General features: G+C 39.5%; 1 protein-coding gene across 1 annotated transcript in view; it reads right to left on the bottom strand.

The window, feature by feature from the left end:
* The window catches only part of tenm2a (teneurin transmembrane protein 2a), a 272,924-nt gene that overhangs the window by 217,651 nt on the left and 36,679 nt on the right, over nucleotides 1-18,594 (bottom strand). Inside the window, exons 2-3 of the mRNA XM_037675395.1 lie at nucleotides 14,897-15,190; nucleotides 4,990-5,040 (exon numbers count right to left, since the gene is read on the bottom strand). Of these exons, the coding sequence (XP_037531323.1) occupies nucleotides 4,990-5,040; nucleotides 14,897-15,190 (345 nt within the window). The remainder of the gene's footprint in view (nucleotides 1-4,989; nucleotides 5,041-14,896; nucleotides 15,191-18,594) is intronic.

Here is an 18,594-nt window from a genome sequence, read left to right as displayed (position 1 = left end):
TTCATTTCCAATGCAGACGTGATATTTACTCACCACAGAGGATCGCAAACAGCTCATCGTATATTTCCTGCTTCCACAGACAGAAAGTAATAAAATAAGGCACAGAGGGAAATTAACATCCGTAAATATTAGCTGTGAAAACTTTGCCCTTTTATAAGTATTTTAACTCATTCAGAGGAGCAAAACCTTGGAATATTTTTGTACAATCATTTGCTTTAGAGTCATAGCAACCAATTGTTCATATATTGTAAATGTGTAGCCAGGGGTACCCCCAGAAACATTTCAAAGTGGGTGGTATTAAGATGATGTTACTGAAAACAGCACAGTCATTATTCAACTCAATCAAAACTCTTAAATTTAGATTCCTACCAAAAACTAGCATTCCTTGACAAAATGCATTTCTCTTACCGCCTTGCTTGCCAAAGTTTTAAACAAAGATCTTGTATAGTCTGTTGGCACTCAGAGCATGAGTTGTGGAAAACTCTTGGTTCTTTTCACACTAAATTGTAGCCCAGTATCAGTAAAATCCAGTTAAATTATTTCTTGTGTTTATTATATTCAATTACGTGACAGCCATCTTGAATTGAGTAGCTTCAAAAGTTAATTAGTTGTATATATATGTCTATTGATTATGTTCTGAGAGTTTCATTAACATTAATGTTGTAACATTATATAATAAGCTAAATGTGTAAGAAAATATTCTACACAAAATGAATAATACCAGGGTTCCCAGCAGCTCTGGAAATCATGGAAAACCTGGAACATTACTTTCACATTTTCCAGACAGGGAAAACTCAGGGAATTTGAGAAACATGTCAAAAATTAGGGTAAACTTTAGGGATGCACGATATTATCGGCATGGTATCGCTATTGGCCGATACTAGCGATAAAGTTAAATATCGGACATCGGCCATTCCATCAAAATAACTCACCAATATAAAAGGCACTGTATATATATATATATATATATATATATATATATATATATATATATATGGGGCAGCACGGTGGCGCAACTGGTAGAGCTGCTGCCTTTCAGCGAGCAAGTCCTTGGTTCAAACCCCGGTCCAGGGGCCTTTCTGGGTGGAGTTTGCATGTTCTCTCCGTACATGCGTGGGTTTTCTCCGGGTACTCCGGTTTCCTCCCACAGACCAAAAACATGCATGTTAGTCTGATTGGTAACTCTAAATTGTCCCTAGGGGTGAGTGAGAGAGTGAATGGTTGTTTGTCTCATTTGTCTCTATGTGGCCCTGTGATGGACTTGCGACCCGTCCAGCGTGTACCCCGCCCCTCGCACAGTGATTGCTGGACATGAGCACCAGCGACCCCCGTGACCCAAAATGGAATAAGCGGGTAAAGATAATGGATGGATGGATGGCATTTCGCATATCGGCCAAAAATCCAATATTGTGCATCCCTAGTAAACTGTTAATTTGAACACTGATCTGTTCATTAAAATATGATTTCTCCAAGATTTAAATATGTACATGAATTAATGCTAGTATTCTAGTATCAGTGAGTCCATGTTCTGCTTCTACAGTGTTCATACATGTATCCTTACTGATTGGCTTTTTAGCTTCCAACGTTATACAATATACTGTAATTAATTGTTAGGAATGATTGTTGTATGCTCATACCATGGGCTACAGAGTGGGCTAAATGTGACTCTGATTGTCACCTAAGACGCTAAGTTCTGAGCGTTTTGTGTGTCTGAAATATCTCCTGGAATTTCAGAATTTACTGAGGGAAAAATCAAGAAAACAGGGAACTTTGTTTTCTTGTCTTGCTGGGAACCCAAAATAACTATTGAACACAAAATGCACAAAAAGCTGTTTGCCTGCCATCTTTTCAACAACACAGTCTACTTTCACTTCTTTCCACCATGTCTTCCTAATGAAAACTGATGAAACCGCCACACCCCAATAACACAAGCATTAACACTAATTCATGCTCACAGAGACAAACAATTTCCAGTAAATACGGCTGACTTTCCAATAGCGGAGGAGGTAAAAAAAACACACACACACAAGCGCACAAGCACCCTCTGGGAAATTTTCTCTGATCAAGTGCAAAGAGATTAACCAGTTGGACGTGTGCTAATGAACAGGAGATCATAATGAAAGGCGCTTGTAAATGTAGATGAGGCATGTGAGCGAGAACTGTAGCTTTGCTGCCTCAAATCAGATGAAACACAAGAGTAATGCAGAGAAACCAATTATTTTACTGTTCCTCTGCCTGCCAAACACCAAACATCCTGACAACTTCAAACAATGACTGAAGAAATTGTACTGTTCTTATTAGTGACATGAATATGACAATTACAATGTGCGCAATACAAAGCTCTTTATACACATATTAATTTGTTAAAGCAACACAATGAACTAAATGCTCATTTTTCAGATACTTTTCCTTACAAATCATCTAAATTTGACCTGTGCGTGCGACAAAAAGAGCCTTAAAATTTGTTATATTAAGGTCTTGTGATTTCCAAGATGTGTAAAACATGGATAGAGTCACACCTATGTCACAGGAAGTACTTACATGGTAGTTATGTACCAAGCTACAGTATATTATGTGTTGGTTTGATGTGATAAGTAGAACATATCCACGTGTTAGCCAAAGACCAAGAGGTTTATAGCATCCAAAAATTACAGTATTTCCTGTTCATTTTCGAGGAAAAAAACATTTACAAAAAATGTTATGTGAATTGGAAAACCTTTTTTTTTTCAGAGTTGTCAGCACACAATTAACTGGAATTGTAAGAAAATCTGTAACAACCGGAAAAATCACCCTTTTCTGGAATAGAAAGGAAGCAAACAAGCTTAGCCTAATTTGAGCAAACTCTTCCACACGCAAACATCAACAACTATTGCAAGAAGGGAGCATATTAAAGTCTTTGTAGTGGTTCAAAATCTGAAATTCCTCTGAATTGTTTTTAAGTTGGTCCAGTTTAGGTGCAGCAATGCCAGTAATGACTGCAGCCTCAACCAAAGCTAGCTAGTCTGTCTTTGAGCAGCTTGAAGGCTGCAGAGGTTTGTTGTCAACTAAAACAGACAAGAGATAACAATGTCCTAAAGATTTTCTTATGTGAGAGACTCAAATAGGCAACGACAAATATAATACAAACATTTTCCATTTATGTCACATATTAATGAAGAAACAGAGTGTGAAGTATGCACTCACTGGCCACTTTATTAATTGTACCTGGTCAAAACCCCAGTAGATAAGCAGTATCTGAAATATTCAGACAAGACAGTCAGCCCATTAAATGGTCCGTTATTAGTTGTTATCATCCCAATTGTTAGCGTTCAGACTGTCCTGCCTACCTCCTAGTAGATTTAAAGGAACGTTATTATCAATATTATCACTGATAATATGCAACGTTGCACGCTGGTAAACCAGGAAGTTTTTTTTTTCCGGCTTATGCAACCCTTTTCCAAAACCTAACCTTACACATAATCTAGAGGACCAAGCCTAAGCTTAACCCCCTTACCCATGTGCCTAAATCTAACCCTAAACCTAACCCGTGACCCTATTCTTATTTGAACCATGTGAGCCTATTATCAATGCTAACAACGCTAACAACTTACCTTTAAACCCACTAGGAGGTACAGGAGGGGCAATCTAACCGCTACATATGGGGATGATAACAACTAATAATGGCCATTTAATGGCTGATAACATTCGATGCGGGTGCAAGTTTAAACTTCATCAGGTCATATTCACCATGTCTAGATGTCTAAATGCGTTGAGATGCTGCCATGTGACTGGTTAACTATTTGAGTTGACAAGCAATTGAACACGAGGACCAAATGAAGTGGCCAGTGAGTGTATATGTGAGGTATGCTACTTTCACAACAGACAGAGATGTTTTTTTTTTTAATTTATAGATAACCTACAGGCCAATTCTTTAAGCACTCTACTGGATCATTTAATGTTCTATAAAACTGAAACAGTCTTGTTTGTTGAAATTTGAAATATTTTTCCTCTTGTAAACTTTTCTTGGTAGAAAAAGTGTAGTTTCATTCTAATATATGGAATTCAGAAAAATAAAAATGGAAAATAGAACTACCATATTTCCTGGACTTTAAGTCACACTTGTTTTCATAGTTTGGCCAGTCCTGCAACATATACAGTAGTCTGAAGCGACTTCCATATGTTTATTTCCCTAGTCATGATGCAAATTTTGACTGACGTGTGAAACGTTCATTCATACTGACAAGAATCAAAAAGTAAACATCACCATTTTCAGCCGTGAGAGGACTCTCTAGGCTTTTGACAACTATATGTTGTTCCTCTTCTTTTACCCCCCACCCCCATCTTCCTCAAGAGTTGCCAAGGTGTTCAGAAGCGACACAGAGGATGAAGAATTCAATGGATTCAGTGATGTGGAATGAGATTGGTGAATTTATGGTAACTTGCTTGTCAGACTCGTTGGCTTGTTATGTTAATTAAGCCAGTTCAGAATCCCAGGTATGTTCTGTGTGCTATTGTTATTTCATATTAAATGCCTGTTTTTACACTTTGTGAAATACGCGTTTAAATAAATGCGACTTATACGCCGAAGTGACATATATTGCTGTTTCCTTTTCATGAGGCATTTTTTGACTGATGCGACCTATACTCCAGAGTGACGTATAATCAGTAAAATACGGTATTTATAAAAATATAAATTGCAAGGACCTACAAAGGTCTGACCTAATCAGATACCCACCACAGAATGTTATGACATAACTCTGACACAGCTTGCCATGGAATAAACAGAAAGCCGTGCATGTGTGAAAAGAACCATAACTTTTAGGCATCGTGCTGAGGTTTGTCACCCGGTGCCCACTCAGAAAAGATCACAGTGTGGGCAACTATCTGTTTTAAAGGACAGCAACTCTCAGTCAACACAGTGATTCACTTACAAGACGCAGACATAAAACACTTAAAATATGATCAAATATAAACAAGTCTAAAACGAAGCTACAGCCAGAGGTAACTTACTGATCACATAGTCTCCAAATGGATCCTCACACTCCTCATCGTCTACGCACACTAGAGATTAAGAAATGGGGGAAAAGGAAACGAAAATAAGATAAATGACAGAAAAACAAACAAAAAAATGAAATTAAAGAAAGACAAAAGAATAAATGGACAAAAATCAAACAATGATAAAAAAAAAGGTTAAATAACTCAAAGCGAATGCCTTCTTAACCTCCCATCAACGGCATTATTTTTGCTCATTACCTTATCTCCAGCTCTCATAGTAGTGGAAAATGTGATCGCTCATAATTGACTGGAGAATTCTCAATTTCCTCGCTCTCCCTGGCAGATCTGAGGACAGCCATTACAACTCGCTATAGGTGTCAACAGGTTACAAGAAAAGAAACGGTCACATTTTTACCCCATTTGTGACTTTTTTCACCAGATAATAACACTATTAGACTGGGTAGACCCTTACCACCTTCTTCCACTACCATTCCTCCTTTCATTGTTATCTGTGTGTGAGTAACCCTCAATATTCTTTCTATTTTTTTTATCATTAAGGTGTTTCTTCGCCTCCTCTTTTCTCTCTATCATGCCAGGCTTTCGTCCTTTAATGTGAGTTAGCGTCCATCTACTGTGATCAATAACCCGAGGCTTTTGTTAAATGCTGCTCTTATGCATCACAGTCTGTGTGTGTGTGGGGCATGTATTATCAGCCTTCACTTCAATATCAGCTCCGGTCTTTGGTGCCTTTATTCGGTTAGAGTTGCTTGAGAGGGACAGCAATTTTTCCACTAGTCTCCGTTTGTGCGAGTGCGTGCACGTGCACTCTGCTTAGCATGTTGAATGGGGCCAGTCATTATTGATCTCGAGCGCTGGACATTTTTCAAATCCTTGGCTTCAATCGAAGACGTGCACCTACAGAGATGCCCAATGCGTGTGTGTGTGTCCGTCACTATTTTCCTCATTCCAGCAGCTCTTGGATGAAAAGTCCTTGAACCAGCGGGTGAAGCATGGAGGTGTACACACATACACATTCATTGGCGTGCACACACTCACAGTCATGTGTATTTGTGAAAGCGAGCTGTCAGTGCTGCTCTCACACACCATTCATCACAAGCTACTAATTCTGTTAGACCATTGTGGAGCCTTTTGCACCCCACGTTGCTCTCTGAAAACTCAATCAGAGGCTAATGCCCCCAACCCTTTGAACGCGCACACGCACGCATGAGCTCTCACTTTCAGTTTCCCACTTGCACACGCTCACAGGAGCCCTAAGGGGACAGCAGTGGTCTTGGGAGGCCGTGCCAGCCCAACTCCATAAGTGTTGCTTGTGTTTGATGGACAGGAGCAGCCTGACCTTAGTTACTGGTGCTGAGAGGTGCTGCAGTGGGGATCTAACTGTTAACATCTAAAGGAAAAACAATGACTCAGAGGCATGCAGTACAAGATGTCTGTGATGTGTATGCACCATATACAGAGCGTGTTTTATTCAAATTTGCAACAGAGTTATAATTAAATATAATGTTGATTACAAGGCAATCAATTCAGCGCTTCAATTTTTAGAGCACAGGAAAAAAGCAACAACAAAAAAAGAAATAAATGCAGTTCAATTTATAGTAGCTTTTTTTGTTTTTAATGGTAGACCAAAGAAGAAGAACAGAAGTGAGACAGGGACTTTGCCACCTGTGGTTGTAGATTTGATTAGTTAATCAGACGAATCACTTTGCTGAACTCTGTATTTAGAAAGCATAATTACAGAACTAGCTTTAAAAAAAAGACTAAAAAATATAAAATAAAAACATGTGAGTGCAGCTGTTTAAGGGGCAATGGAAATTAGGGATTTTTATTTTTTTTTCTATTTGACGTAAACTTCAAGCACATCAAAAAAGTGGAAAGCTCCCAAGAAAATTAGCTTGTGAGGAGGGTGTAGTCTGTGAGAGCAGGCAATTGAGCACGCCCCAAATGAGGGCAGGGTTCGTCAGAAAGGCCACACTAAATTTAGCGCCACCTTTTCATTCTCTAATTATGAGATTAATGCATCCTGCCACAAACGTCACAATACCACCTCTTGATTTATTATCCAGGCGAGCAGATGCAGAGATTGAGCCAATGAAGGAAATACGAGAGGGAGATGTCCGGAAAGCATCTAATCAGCATGCCTGTGAGACTGGGCCGGGCCTCGACTGTGCAGCGGGCTGCAATAGTCTGTACACAGTGCTGGAGATGAGTTAAAGTCTGTCTTATTTCCTCAACAGGCTGCTATTTAATTAGTGGGGACATGGAAACATATGGACTCTTCCCAGCGCATAAACTATGGATTGTGGCCCTGGGCTTTTGGTTTAAAATCAACACTAAAACGGATCTTATTTCATCTATACATGTATTAATCCATCTCCCTTCCAATCAGTGCAGTTCAGATGTAGCCATCAGGCACTGCTGTGGGAATTTACAAGCCCTCCAATGCTGCTGCCCGTGTTTCCAGACGGGCGTTTTACGAGGCAGCGCACAGTGTGACAGTAAATCTCTCCGTCCTCTTTGCCAAAATGAAATCACCCAGTGCTTCTCTCGCTCTCTATGACCATATTTGTTTGTCTCACTGAGTTTGTGCAAAAGAAAATTGTCTCGGCTCTGCCAAGTTAACGTTCTAGTCTTTTTATTTTAATAGTGTCTGGAAGGGGCTATAAAAGTCTTTGTTCAATACTCACTAATAAAGCTGGATGTAAGGAAACTTTGGAATCCCAGAGTTGCATTTACAAAACTCATTTACCAGCCTTAACATGCTTCTACATAATTAGAATTCAGCAGTAAATGAAAAAAAAAAAATCCAACAACAGCAAGAAAAACAGGAAATAATAATCAAAGTTTTAATTTGGAGGATGACAGAGTTAGTGAAGCACTTCTCTGATTGAGGTACTTGCACGCCGTTAGGCTTTCTTTCTTTCAGCACACAGCTAATGTCCCATAAACACTAAATACTTTCAAGTAGATAATTATCTTCATGTTTGTTTAGAGCTTGGTATGTTTTTGGAAGTCAGTTTGGATGAAATGTCACATCTATTGTCCATCATCAAAAGGACATAGCAATAATGATTTTGGGTGTGTCTAAATTTGAATATATATATATATATATATATATATATACATATATATATACACCATAGTCCGTCATTTATCACGGTGGATCCATACCCTGAAGCCCCATGATAAGTGAAAAATCACAAAGTAGAAATAGTAGTACAAGTAGTAAGTAGTAGTATATTTTAGTATATGGCTGATAACAATCAAAGGTGGTGTCAGTTTTACAGATATTGACGTAAAATTTTGTGGGGTAGTGGCTCAACATTAAATCTAAAACTGTGCAATATTTTTGCTTAGATTTTTGATATTTAATGTTGGTGTCAACCCTGTTTGTTTATTAGCAATATATCATGAACGACTAGATAGATTTTAATAAAACTCTGAACTTGGACATGAAAAAAATAATTGGACATCTACAACTGATTCATTTGTGATATTAACTCAATTCATGGTGGTCCCCACACTATGTAATAATTCTATCTAACACAAAAAAGCTAATGCAGACACTTTTACAGTTATTGAGCTATTAAGCTTTTTATGTGCAAGAGCTGAAAGTAATCCTCAACCCATTCTTTGATCGCTAAGATCTAGAAAGAATTCACAGTATTGCGTTTGATTTTGCACGCCATTCATCAGATCTTATCAAAATGGGCAACAAAATAGTTATTCCTTTTCATGAGATGCTTTTATTTTTAATCTTTTGCATGAAAAGCAGTGCACAAAACATATTTATTCAAAGTATGTCAAGCCTTTATGACAATTAAAATTGGAAAATTGTTTAAGTACAACATTTTTCTAATTTACAAAGTAAATAAATAAATATTGGGAGTGTTAAAGTAAATCACAGTTTGGTACAGACCTCATTAAGAGGGTCACAGTTAGGTGTAGTACAAAAAAAAAAGAAGAATCAAATGGCAAATGCTAATTTACTTTTTAATTTTCCTTTTACATCAAACAATAACTCTTCATTTGTGTGTAAATATGTCACTATATAAATATGTGAAGTAACCTATATCAACCTACTTGGTATATACTGTATAGATATAAAGTAAAGAAAAAAGTAGTTTTATGTTTTAGCACAAAAGTGGCAAGCATCTGTTTTTATATCAGTTTCAACAAATGAGTTAAATCTCACCTCAGTCATTCAACTACATGCAGCAGATTGATTTGAGGTACTTATTTTGTTCTTATTTAATATAAAGATGTCCACGATATGTACAAGCACTGTGAAATAAATGAAGTACCCACTTCATTCTATTACCTGTAGAGCCACCTCTAACAGCTTGGACGTGCAGTAATTATTTTATGAATGATTGTATCAGCTCTCTTGATGTAGAGAACATTTATTCCATTCCATTGAATATTGACAGTTTATTGGTGTTATCAGATGTTTGTTAAGTTAAAGTTTGACACTACCTATTTCATTCAAGTTGAGGTCTGCACTTTGAAGTTGAAATGAACTGAAACAGATTTACTTTTAATTTTACAGCATCTGCTCGGAGGTTTTGATATGTGCTTGGAGTCATTACAAGTTTACATCATACAGTAGGTGACCTCTCATTTGACACCAGAAAACCACACTGTAGAGTTTATCTGCACAAGTCAATACAAAAGAGGAGTTCATTGTCAACTGTTTAATGTGCCCTGGTGTTGTGGCTGCACCCCCCACCCCCCAACTATCACACTCCCACCGCTGTGCTTCACAATTATTTTTATTATTTTATTTATTTGACCTTTATTTTCCAAATATCTACCCATCCATTTCCACCCCCCTGCTTCTTCCTTTCTGGGTTGCGGGGATCACTGGTGCCCATGTCAAGCACTCAATGAGCAGAGAGGCGGGGGACACCCTGGACATGTCTCCAGTCCATCACAGGGACACATAGAGACAAACGAGACAAACAACCATTCACTACAATTTAGAGTTACCAATCAACCTAACATGCATGTTTTTGGTCTGTGGGAGGAAACCGGAGTACCCGGAGAAAATTCACGCATGTACGAAGAGAACATGCAAACTCCACTCAGAAAGGCCCCCTGGCCGGGATTCGTTCTGGTGACCTTCTCGCTGAGAGGCAGCAGCTCTACCATCTGCACCACCGTGCTGCCCAAGCCTTATGAATGTTTTGAGAACAGGTCTCAGTCACAAATATTTGCATATTACATGTTGTACGTTATAACATTTAATATGAGGTATTTCTATATTTTCTTGTGTGTGTGTGTGTGTGTGTGTGTGTGTGTGTGTGCACGCTCAACAAAGCAAGTCAATGTTTCTGAAGTCCTGCGTTTAATTCAACTTGGAAATCCTATAAGTGATACTGCCAGATTCTTCTTCCAAAGAAAAAAAACATTCTCATCTCCCTTCTTCTGAACTAGCCATCATTAATCAGACTTCACATGATTGTACTGTCATGACGTTTTCAATTAGCATGCTAACTGAAGCTTTAAAGATTTGTGACACTGCTCTTTTATCTTTTATTCTTCTTTTTTGTAAAGGGACCTTAGGGTTAATTTGTTGGGAAGTCCACGTCTGAAAAGGTAGGCAGCCGTCCTAAATGTTTACTTGTAAATAGCTCTCTTATATTATTTTGATGGACTCCAATTAGTTTTGAACTTGCCTTTTCTAAATCCTACCAGATGGACAGATATAAACAATTGTTTTTTTTTCTTAGATAATTGCTGACAATTTTCTTCTTTGTAATTTTGCACCTGATTATTCCAGATCAGCAAACTGCCAAAAACTTCAGCTGTTAAAAAGGTGCTCACTTCTCGTATTAATGTGCCTTTAATTAGCAGCACCTGGCTGCAAATCACTGTTCCAGTTCCAGTCATGATGTATGGACATTTGACGCACGGCTCCTGCATTTTGGCTCAGCTATTGTTCAGCAGTTAATGCTGTGATGTAATTTGTCTTGTTTGTCCGTGGTTTCTTTGGTAATATTTAAAGCAAGAGGAGACTACTAATTTTTAAATTGTTAACCCTGAGCATGTTAAGACCACATTTTATTTTTATTTAACCTTTATTTATACAGGTAGTCTCATTGAGTCACGAGGATGCATTTTCAAGAGAGACCTGTTTGGGAGCAGATGGTGGGGGTTAAGGGCCTTGTTCAAAGCCCAGAGTGGGGCAAAAGACGATGGAGGCAGGTGTGGCTGTTTCACTTTTTCCCTCCACATTTTGATGTTGTCGGTCTGGGAAGTTGAACCGGCGACCTTCCAATCACAGGCCCACCTTCTCTAACTTCTGCGCCACCACTCCCAGTGGGAGTGACGTGTTTTCTTTTATTGATAATTCCATATTTATTTATCATTTCTTTCAATTTTATTTTCCCATTAGTGTAATTCACATATTTTTCAGAAAGCATTCCTCATCTCCTATAAAAACATGAAGCAATTTAAAGGTTGCATCTTTTGAAAGAAATGCACGTCCCCTGCCACCTTGCTTACCAAAGGTCTCATGCAGTTTCTTAGTTTTCTGAGTATGTGTTAGGGATGACTCTCAGCTACTATCAAACCAAATGTCAGCTTGAAATCTAGAAACGATTGATTTATAGCAATTATTTATAGCAATTATTTATAACTATTATTTCTAACGATTATTTATAGCAATTATTTATAGTGATTATTTATAGTAATTATTTATGATTATTCATAGCAATTATTTATAGCAATTATTCATAGCAATTATTTATAGTGATTATTTATAGCGATTATTTATATCGATTATTTATAGCCAATTATTTATAGCAATTATTTATAGCAATTATTTATAGTAATTATTCATAGCCATTATTTATAGCCATTATTTATAGCCATTATTTATAGCCATTATTTATAACTATTATTTCTAACGATTATTTATAGTGATTATTTATAGCGATTATTTATAGCAATTATTTATAGCAATTATTTATAGTGATTATTCATAGCCATTATTTATAGCCATTATAGCGATTTTTGGTGTTGGCTAATGATGATTAGCTGTGGCGTCGATCTTGAATTGGGTTGACTCTGAAAGTTAGTCATTTGTAGATGTGTATGCAATAAATATTTCTTGACTGTCTTATTAAAACTTATTAAAAAAAAATTCTCAGTTGTTCAATGGATATTTTGCTAACAGACAATCAAACACAGAACAATTACATGATAACCCAGCTTACAATTCAACATGAAAAGTCAAAGTTTTAAAATGATAATGATGACATCTATCTCTGTTCAAGGTGCTCTAAACCAATTATACGACTTTGAATCTAGGCAGGTGTATACGTGGTGCTAACTGTGTTGAGACTAGCAAAGGTACCAGACATCTATTGCAAGGTTCACACTTTTTAAATTTGTTATTGACTCAAGTTTGTTTAGCTGTTTTTCATGCTTTCCATGTCTTTTACAGGATTTAAAAATAGCTCGTGTAGTTAGGCAAACCTTAACTATATTTAGAAAATATTTGCTCTTTATTTGTAATTTCCATTCAACAGAGAAGATAAAAAATGAGCTAAAAGAAAAGTGTAAAAACGATCATCACTTTTTCTCGCTTGTCACAAAACACACACACAATCCCACCAACCCTATTTACAGTAACCTAGAGAGTGATAACAACTGTCACTATTTCTCTAGGTCCTCTATTTTGGTATTGAGCAGCATTGAGACACACACGTGTTCATCCACCTGTGCCCTCACGCTGTGAATAAAAAACATCTAGACTCCTAAACTGATGCCTGTCAGTCACGCTGCCGAGCCACACTGACAGAGCCCAACACGAGGTGGTGAGAGGTGCAGCATGAATGAAAAGAAGAGACGCTCAAAATTACAAAGAAGAGAGATGAAAGACGAGGAAGACGCCAGGAGGAGGAGAAGCGAGTGAAGGTGAAACTTTTGAAGATTGCCTGAGAGATGAGAGCGGTGCAACACGATGCTCGGTGTTTAAGCGCGTCACCGTCTTTTTGATTTGTTAGCATGTGCTTTATGATGCTCTCCTCTGTCTGGCTGTCAGTGTCTATTATTAGACCCTCAGATCACCGTGTTGATATTTTGACATTGGGCCTCCAGTTGCACCTGTTTCACACTTCCTCACATGCGAAGGGTTTAGGCTCATGCACTCCCAACAATCAGACAGACAAGAGAACACAAAGGCAGAGACTGACAGCCCCACGGTGGCGTTTACACACATGAACTCTCGGCACCAGCACACCGCTCGGGGCACACACTTGGGTTGGGCTCAGTGAAATCTTCTGCTCCTGTGGCGTCACAATCAGACATTTGTTCGGAGGAAGACTCAAGAATGCAAGGGTGAGACTTCCTCATTCCAAATCACAACAGAAAGTGACTAATGAATTAACTTGATCAAACACAAGCATGCAAACCTTTTATTTTATTTTTTTTTATCAAGCTGCAACACCTTTCTCGGATCTCCTGATGCTGGCAGAGACACGAGCGCAGACACCTGATCTAAATCTCTAGTTTGTGAAACCACGAGATAAGAGCGAACGAGTGAGCCAGTGCTTTTTCCCTGAACAGTTCTATAGAAGCGTTTGAAGTCTAAAATTAAACATTATTGACTTTATTTGATGCGCGCTCTGCATAATCATCAAGACAAATTTCTCCAATTGACAATAAATGTTTAGCTCCAGTAGGAGCTCAAAAATATCCATGAATAACCCTATTCCACAAAGTTTATTTGGAGAAACGCAGAAAAAAATACCACTTTTGATCTTCACTTAGTGACATCATACTGCAGGCAAATAATTATCACAATGCAGAGTTGGATTAAGCTGCTAAATTTACAAGGTCTGCAAACGCGAGCGTCAGAGTGCTTGGTGGCGTTCTCCTGGCCCTGAGATAGACAGAGGGAAAGTGGCGTCTGCAGCTGATATCTGTGGCTGCAAGATTAGCTTGGTAATTAACCACAAAGCAATTATCGGCTGGTTGGATGAGAGAAGCGTCTGGGGAAGGTGTTCCTTAACGTGTTTAATAGGTGTTGAGTAGTTTGATCAGTCAACAGAAGTTGTTTCTGAGGCTCATAGTCCGACGGAGGTTGATCTGAAGCTGACGTGGGCGCCAGCCGAGAAGTCAATTAATTAGACTGTTGCTCTTCCTTTCATCCACTTTTCATTAACCTCCATTGACACCTCGCTGAAGCTTGTGCGCAGGTTTACGACTGCGTCAGGATTAACGAGGGAATGGGAAGTTGGCAATAAACAAAGTTGCCAGTGGAAAGAGATTTCCCTAGAAACCTGACACTCTCGGTCTACATCGACACTATTTCATATCCCTTTTCAGAAAAGAAGCCGTTGAGTACCATTTCTGGTTGAAAGCCTGATGTTGACTGAACATGTACTGTAGACACAGCTAAACAGGAAGCTGAGTCAGGAACCATGAAGGAATAAGAGCAAAACTGCTTTCCATCGCCAAAGGAACATGTATTTACAAGAGTAGTGTGAATACTTTATGTCCAAGGTTACAATTGTTTTATAAAAACACTGGAGATGTAGGTCTTGAATGCTTAGTTGTTTGTACCTCATAAGAGTGACAGTCATGCGCTGAAAAATAAGCAAATGAGTGATTTAAAAGAGCTTTAGATAATCCCACTGATCAATATAGGAATGCAGCTCTTAGGATTTCCTGGTGGGTTTCCAACTGCTATTCTTCAGATCATGAACAGATTTCACCAATCCATGTCATGGTCGCCTGCCACGGTCTCGTAGATTCAATTTGATACTCTTCAACTTGTACTAATTCTCACATTAGACCTCATTTTAATAATATTTTGCTAAATCAGTGGGCAATAGTTTAGGAAACACTGAACGTACACTATCACGACAACACTTGGAACAGTCTTTCGTCCTACCTGACTCATCATCCGACTTGTTGTCGTTCTCGGAGTCAGTGAGGGTGAGGGCTGAGTTCTCACGACTGGACACTCCAGAACTGCGGCGAGATTTTACCGCCGCACGTCCAGCCCACAACTGAATGGCTCGTTCCGGAGACAAGGGCCCCTCCGGGTCTGAGTCTGCATCTGAGCCGGCACTCAGGGAGTACCCTCTCTGGAGGAGGCCCAGCTCGGGACAGTAGGGAACGGCAGCGGGATGTGGTGAGGGAGTTTGCTCGCACACTCCCAACTCAGCCAGGGTGAAGTTAGCCCCTGCGGGTCAGGGAGGAAAAAAAGTTAGGCAGATGGATTGTTGAGAGTAATAAACATAAATGTTGTAAAATTAAAACACTGCACGAACAAGCACTCACACAAGAAAATGCACGTTTGCATCTACCAAACAAACCCACAATCACACGCAGAGAAGCCCACTAATTATGAAACCATGGAGGCGGAGGATGAAAATTGGGCTTTGTTGCAGCAGGAGGGAGAGAAATGACGCAGCATGAATCAGGCATAAAATACAAGATAGCTGCTGGAAGAAATGTGTAGTGGCCTGCAGGCCTGTTAAGGCTGGCTTTGAAAACCTGCTTCCCTCGCTTTACTGATCCACATTGGCTTTTATTAGCTGTTGATGTGAGATCAAAGAGCTGTTCACTTGAGGCCTCTTAGACTGCAGTGGAGCTGCTTTGCTGCCTTCTGGGTTTGATCGTCTCTCCACCTTGCTGCTGTCACACACCGGACTCCAGGCTCACTGAATATACTGCAGTCCGCTGAACCAATGGTCCTGAACACTCTTCCCCCAAAAGACAAACTGGCTTGTCACGTTCAAAATAAATATATAAAATTATCCAAATTAAAGCACATCAAAGTAGATCAATAAACAGCACTGCAGCCCAATTAAATCCACGCCGAGGAAAAAGCAATTAAGAAAAAAGGCATGCTCAACCAATTTATTCTCTATACTAATTAAAAGAGTATTGTGGATGCAGTCGCACACCATCAGCTGCTGGGGTAAAAGGATCAGGGGAAAAACAGTTGTGATTGACTTCATTAGCAGTTTGTGAAGGAGGGTAAAGGAAGAGGTAAATGAGAAGAGGTTGGCATTGTGGTGCGTTGTATGATTCAGTGCACCGCGGATCACACAGCTGTGTGACTCAGTTAACTGTGACTCATCAGGCGTTCGGACACAGTGCGAGAAAAAGGGGAATCAACGATATGAATATTGTCTCCTGGATCCTTACAGCTTCCTCTTTGCCGGAATTTCAGGGTTGTGCTGAACGTGACGAAGTGGGGAGCTGAAAGGAAACCAAGCCAGGGAAGTGGTGAAAGGCTCTATGCATCTACTCAGACAAACAGATGGACCGGACTAGAGCGCAGAGACAAGTGAATAGCTCAACAGGTGGATTCAGCTAATATGCTACAGCTTGCCAAGCTTCCAACTTGCTACTGTGCAAAGACAACTGAACACTGCAGGACGTCAGGGAATAGCTTCTTGTTTTTCTTGCTTTGTCTTTTCCTCCTGCATATTATAGAGGATGATAAACTAAGCTTCTATGCTACATGTGACACCAGAGACACTCTAGTACTTATACACAGTATCTAACCATAGTTAACTCATACCTGAGATAAGGTATCGAAGGAGGACGGGAGAGAACTCCAGGAGGCCTGAGAGAGTAGAGAACATGAGTTCTTTAAATTCAGTCAACAAATTACAATGTAACCAAGCTACTCCACATTCACAGTTTCTAAAGACCATCCCAACTACATTCACAATTAGGCCACAAACACATCTAGTCTAAACAAAAGCACACAGTAAATGTGTGTTTGAGCATGTGTGTGCGAGTGTGCGTTTGCCCCACAGATCTTACGTTACATCCCACAGGACACAGCTCTGTACAATTAGCATCCCATAACCAGTGATTACACATGTAAAATCCAATTTCTTCTTATCACCATCAGCTGTAGACACAGCCCAACATACCATGTACTCGAAGAAAGATGGATTGAAGCAGGGGCTTTAAGCAGACATGAAAATCTATCTTAGTTATTCCACAAATAGAAAACCAATTGCATCTTTGTTACATGATATTATGACAGATGTGAGGGCAAAACGTGGTGCTGCATTCTAATCAGATCAGTTCATGTTGATCTTTACACCATTGCTGTCATACCCGTGGCTGTAATGTTTTCTAAGCCTCTTCAGTCGGTCGTTCATTGTGTATTTACTGAAAATGTTGTCTCAGCATGATTTGATGTTCTAATGTCAGGTTATATTTGGCTTCCTTGTTTTTCAAGTGACCTGCTACTGAGGGTACGGTTAGGTAATTATTTGGGGAGGCCTAAGTCACCACACTTCGGTGGTGAGATAGTCCTTGAAAAGTTTCGAGGATTGTTTTGCTGATTTTATTCTGCCAAAATATAAATTTTTCTCAACACAAGCTTGAGCCAAAAAACAGTTCAGCAACAGGACATTGTTGTTTAAAGCAGTACGAAACGTTCCCAAAGTGGACTTTCTCCATAAAGACCATCCATCCATCCATTATCTTTTACCTGCTTCTTCCATTTTGGGTCATGGGGGTCGCCGGTGCCCATGTCCAGCAATCATTGTGTGGGGGGCGGGGTACACCCTGGACAGGTCTCCAGAACATCACAGGGCCACATAGAGACAAACAACCATTCACTCTCTCACTCACACCTAGAGAAAAATTTAGAGTTACCAATCAGCCCAACATGCATGCTTTTGATCTGTGGGAGGAAACCGGCATACCCGGAGAAAACCCACGCATGCACGGAGAGAACATGCAAACTCCACCCAGAAAGGTCCCCGGACTGGGATTTGAACCAGGGACCTGCGCACCGAGAGGCAGCAGCTCTACCCGTTGTGCCACCGTGCTGCCCCTTCCATCAAGACCCACCTATTAAAATTGTTTTCTTTCATGATGATTTTCTTATAATTTGATTGGTGTTATAAATCTGCTGGGTACATCAGAAACTGTTTTTTGTTCTTTATTATTCACTGAGAAGTACCTCCATGCCTCACAGGTTTCTCCTTTGCTTTCTCCAGGATACACAGGCCAATACTAATCATCCAAAAACATAGCCTGTTTCTCCTTTGAAGCTGACATTTTTTTAAATTTTATTATGTTTTAAAATGATCATGTTATTTTCTCTTTGTGTACAAAGACCATCCATCCATCCATTATCTTTTACCTGCTTCTTCCATTTTGGGTCACGGGGGTCGCCGGTGCCCATGTCCGGCAATCATTGTGCGAGGGGGAGGGTACACCCTAGACAGGTTGCAAGTCCATCACATATGGATGGATGGATGGATGAAATTATTCTCTGGACATAGCTGCAAAAACATTTACAGCAGAGTGCCACAAACCATGGATAGCTAATCAGATTTTACTATTACAGTAGTCCCTCGGTCCTTCACGGTTTGACTTTCACGGACTCACTGTTTCGCAGGTTTTCAACGTAAGATTGTACACGACACACGGTTGGCTGATTGATGGAAGGCGACCAACCAGAGCATTGTGTGCCCATATCCCGGGCAGCTGATTGGCTCAATAACCATAGCATCAGTCTGTCTGCTCTCTTTTGCTGTGCTCTTTTAGAACGGTTAGAACATTGTTAAGACATTTGCAAGAGTGTGGGAAGTTTATAACGCCTTA

This window comes from Nematolebias whitei, chromosome 4 (genome assembly GCF_014905685.2).
Source record: "Nematolebias whitei isolate Nwh7 chromosome 4, NemWhi1, whole genome shotgun sequence".
In the NCBI taxonomy this organism is placed as follows: domain Eukaryota; kingdom Metazoa; phylum Chordata; class Actinopteri; order Cyprinodontiformes; family Rivulidae; genus Nematolebias; species Nematolebias whitei.
The sequence above is the reverse complement of the archived record's forward strand: the minus strand, read 5'-3'. Positions and strand labels throughout refer to the sequence as shown.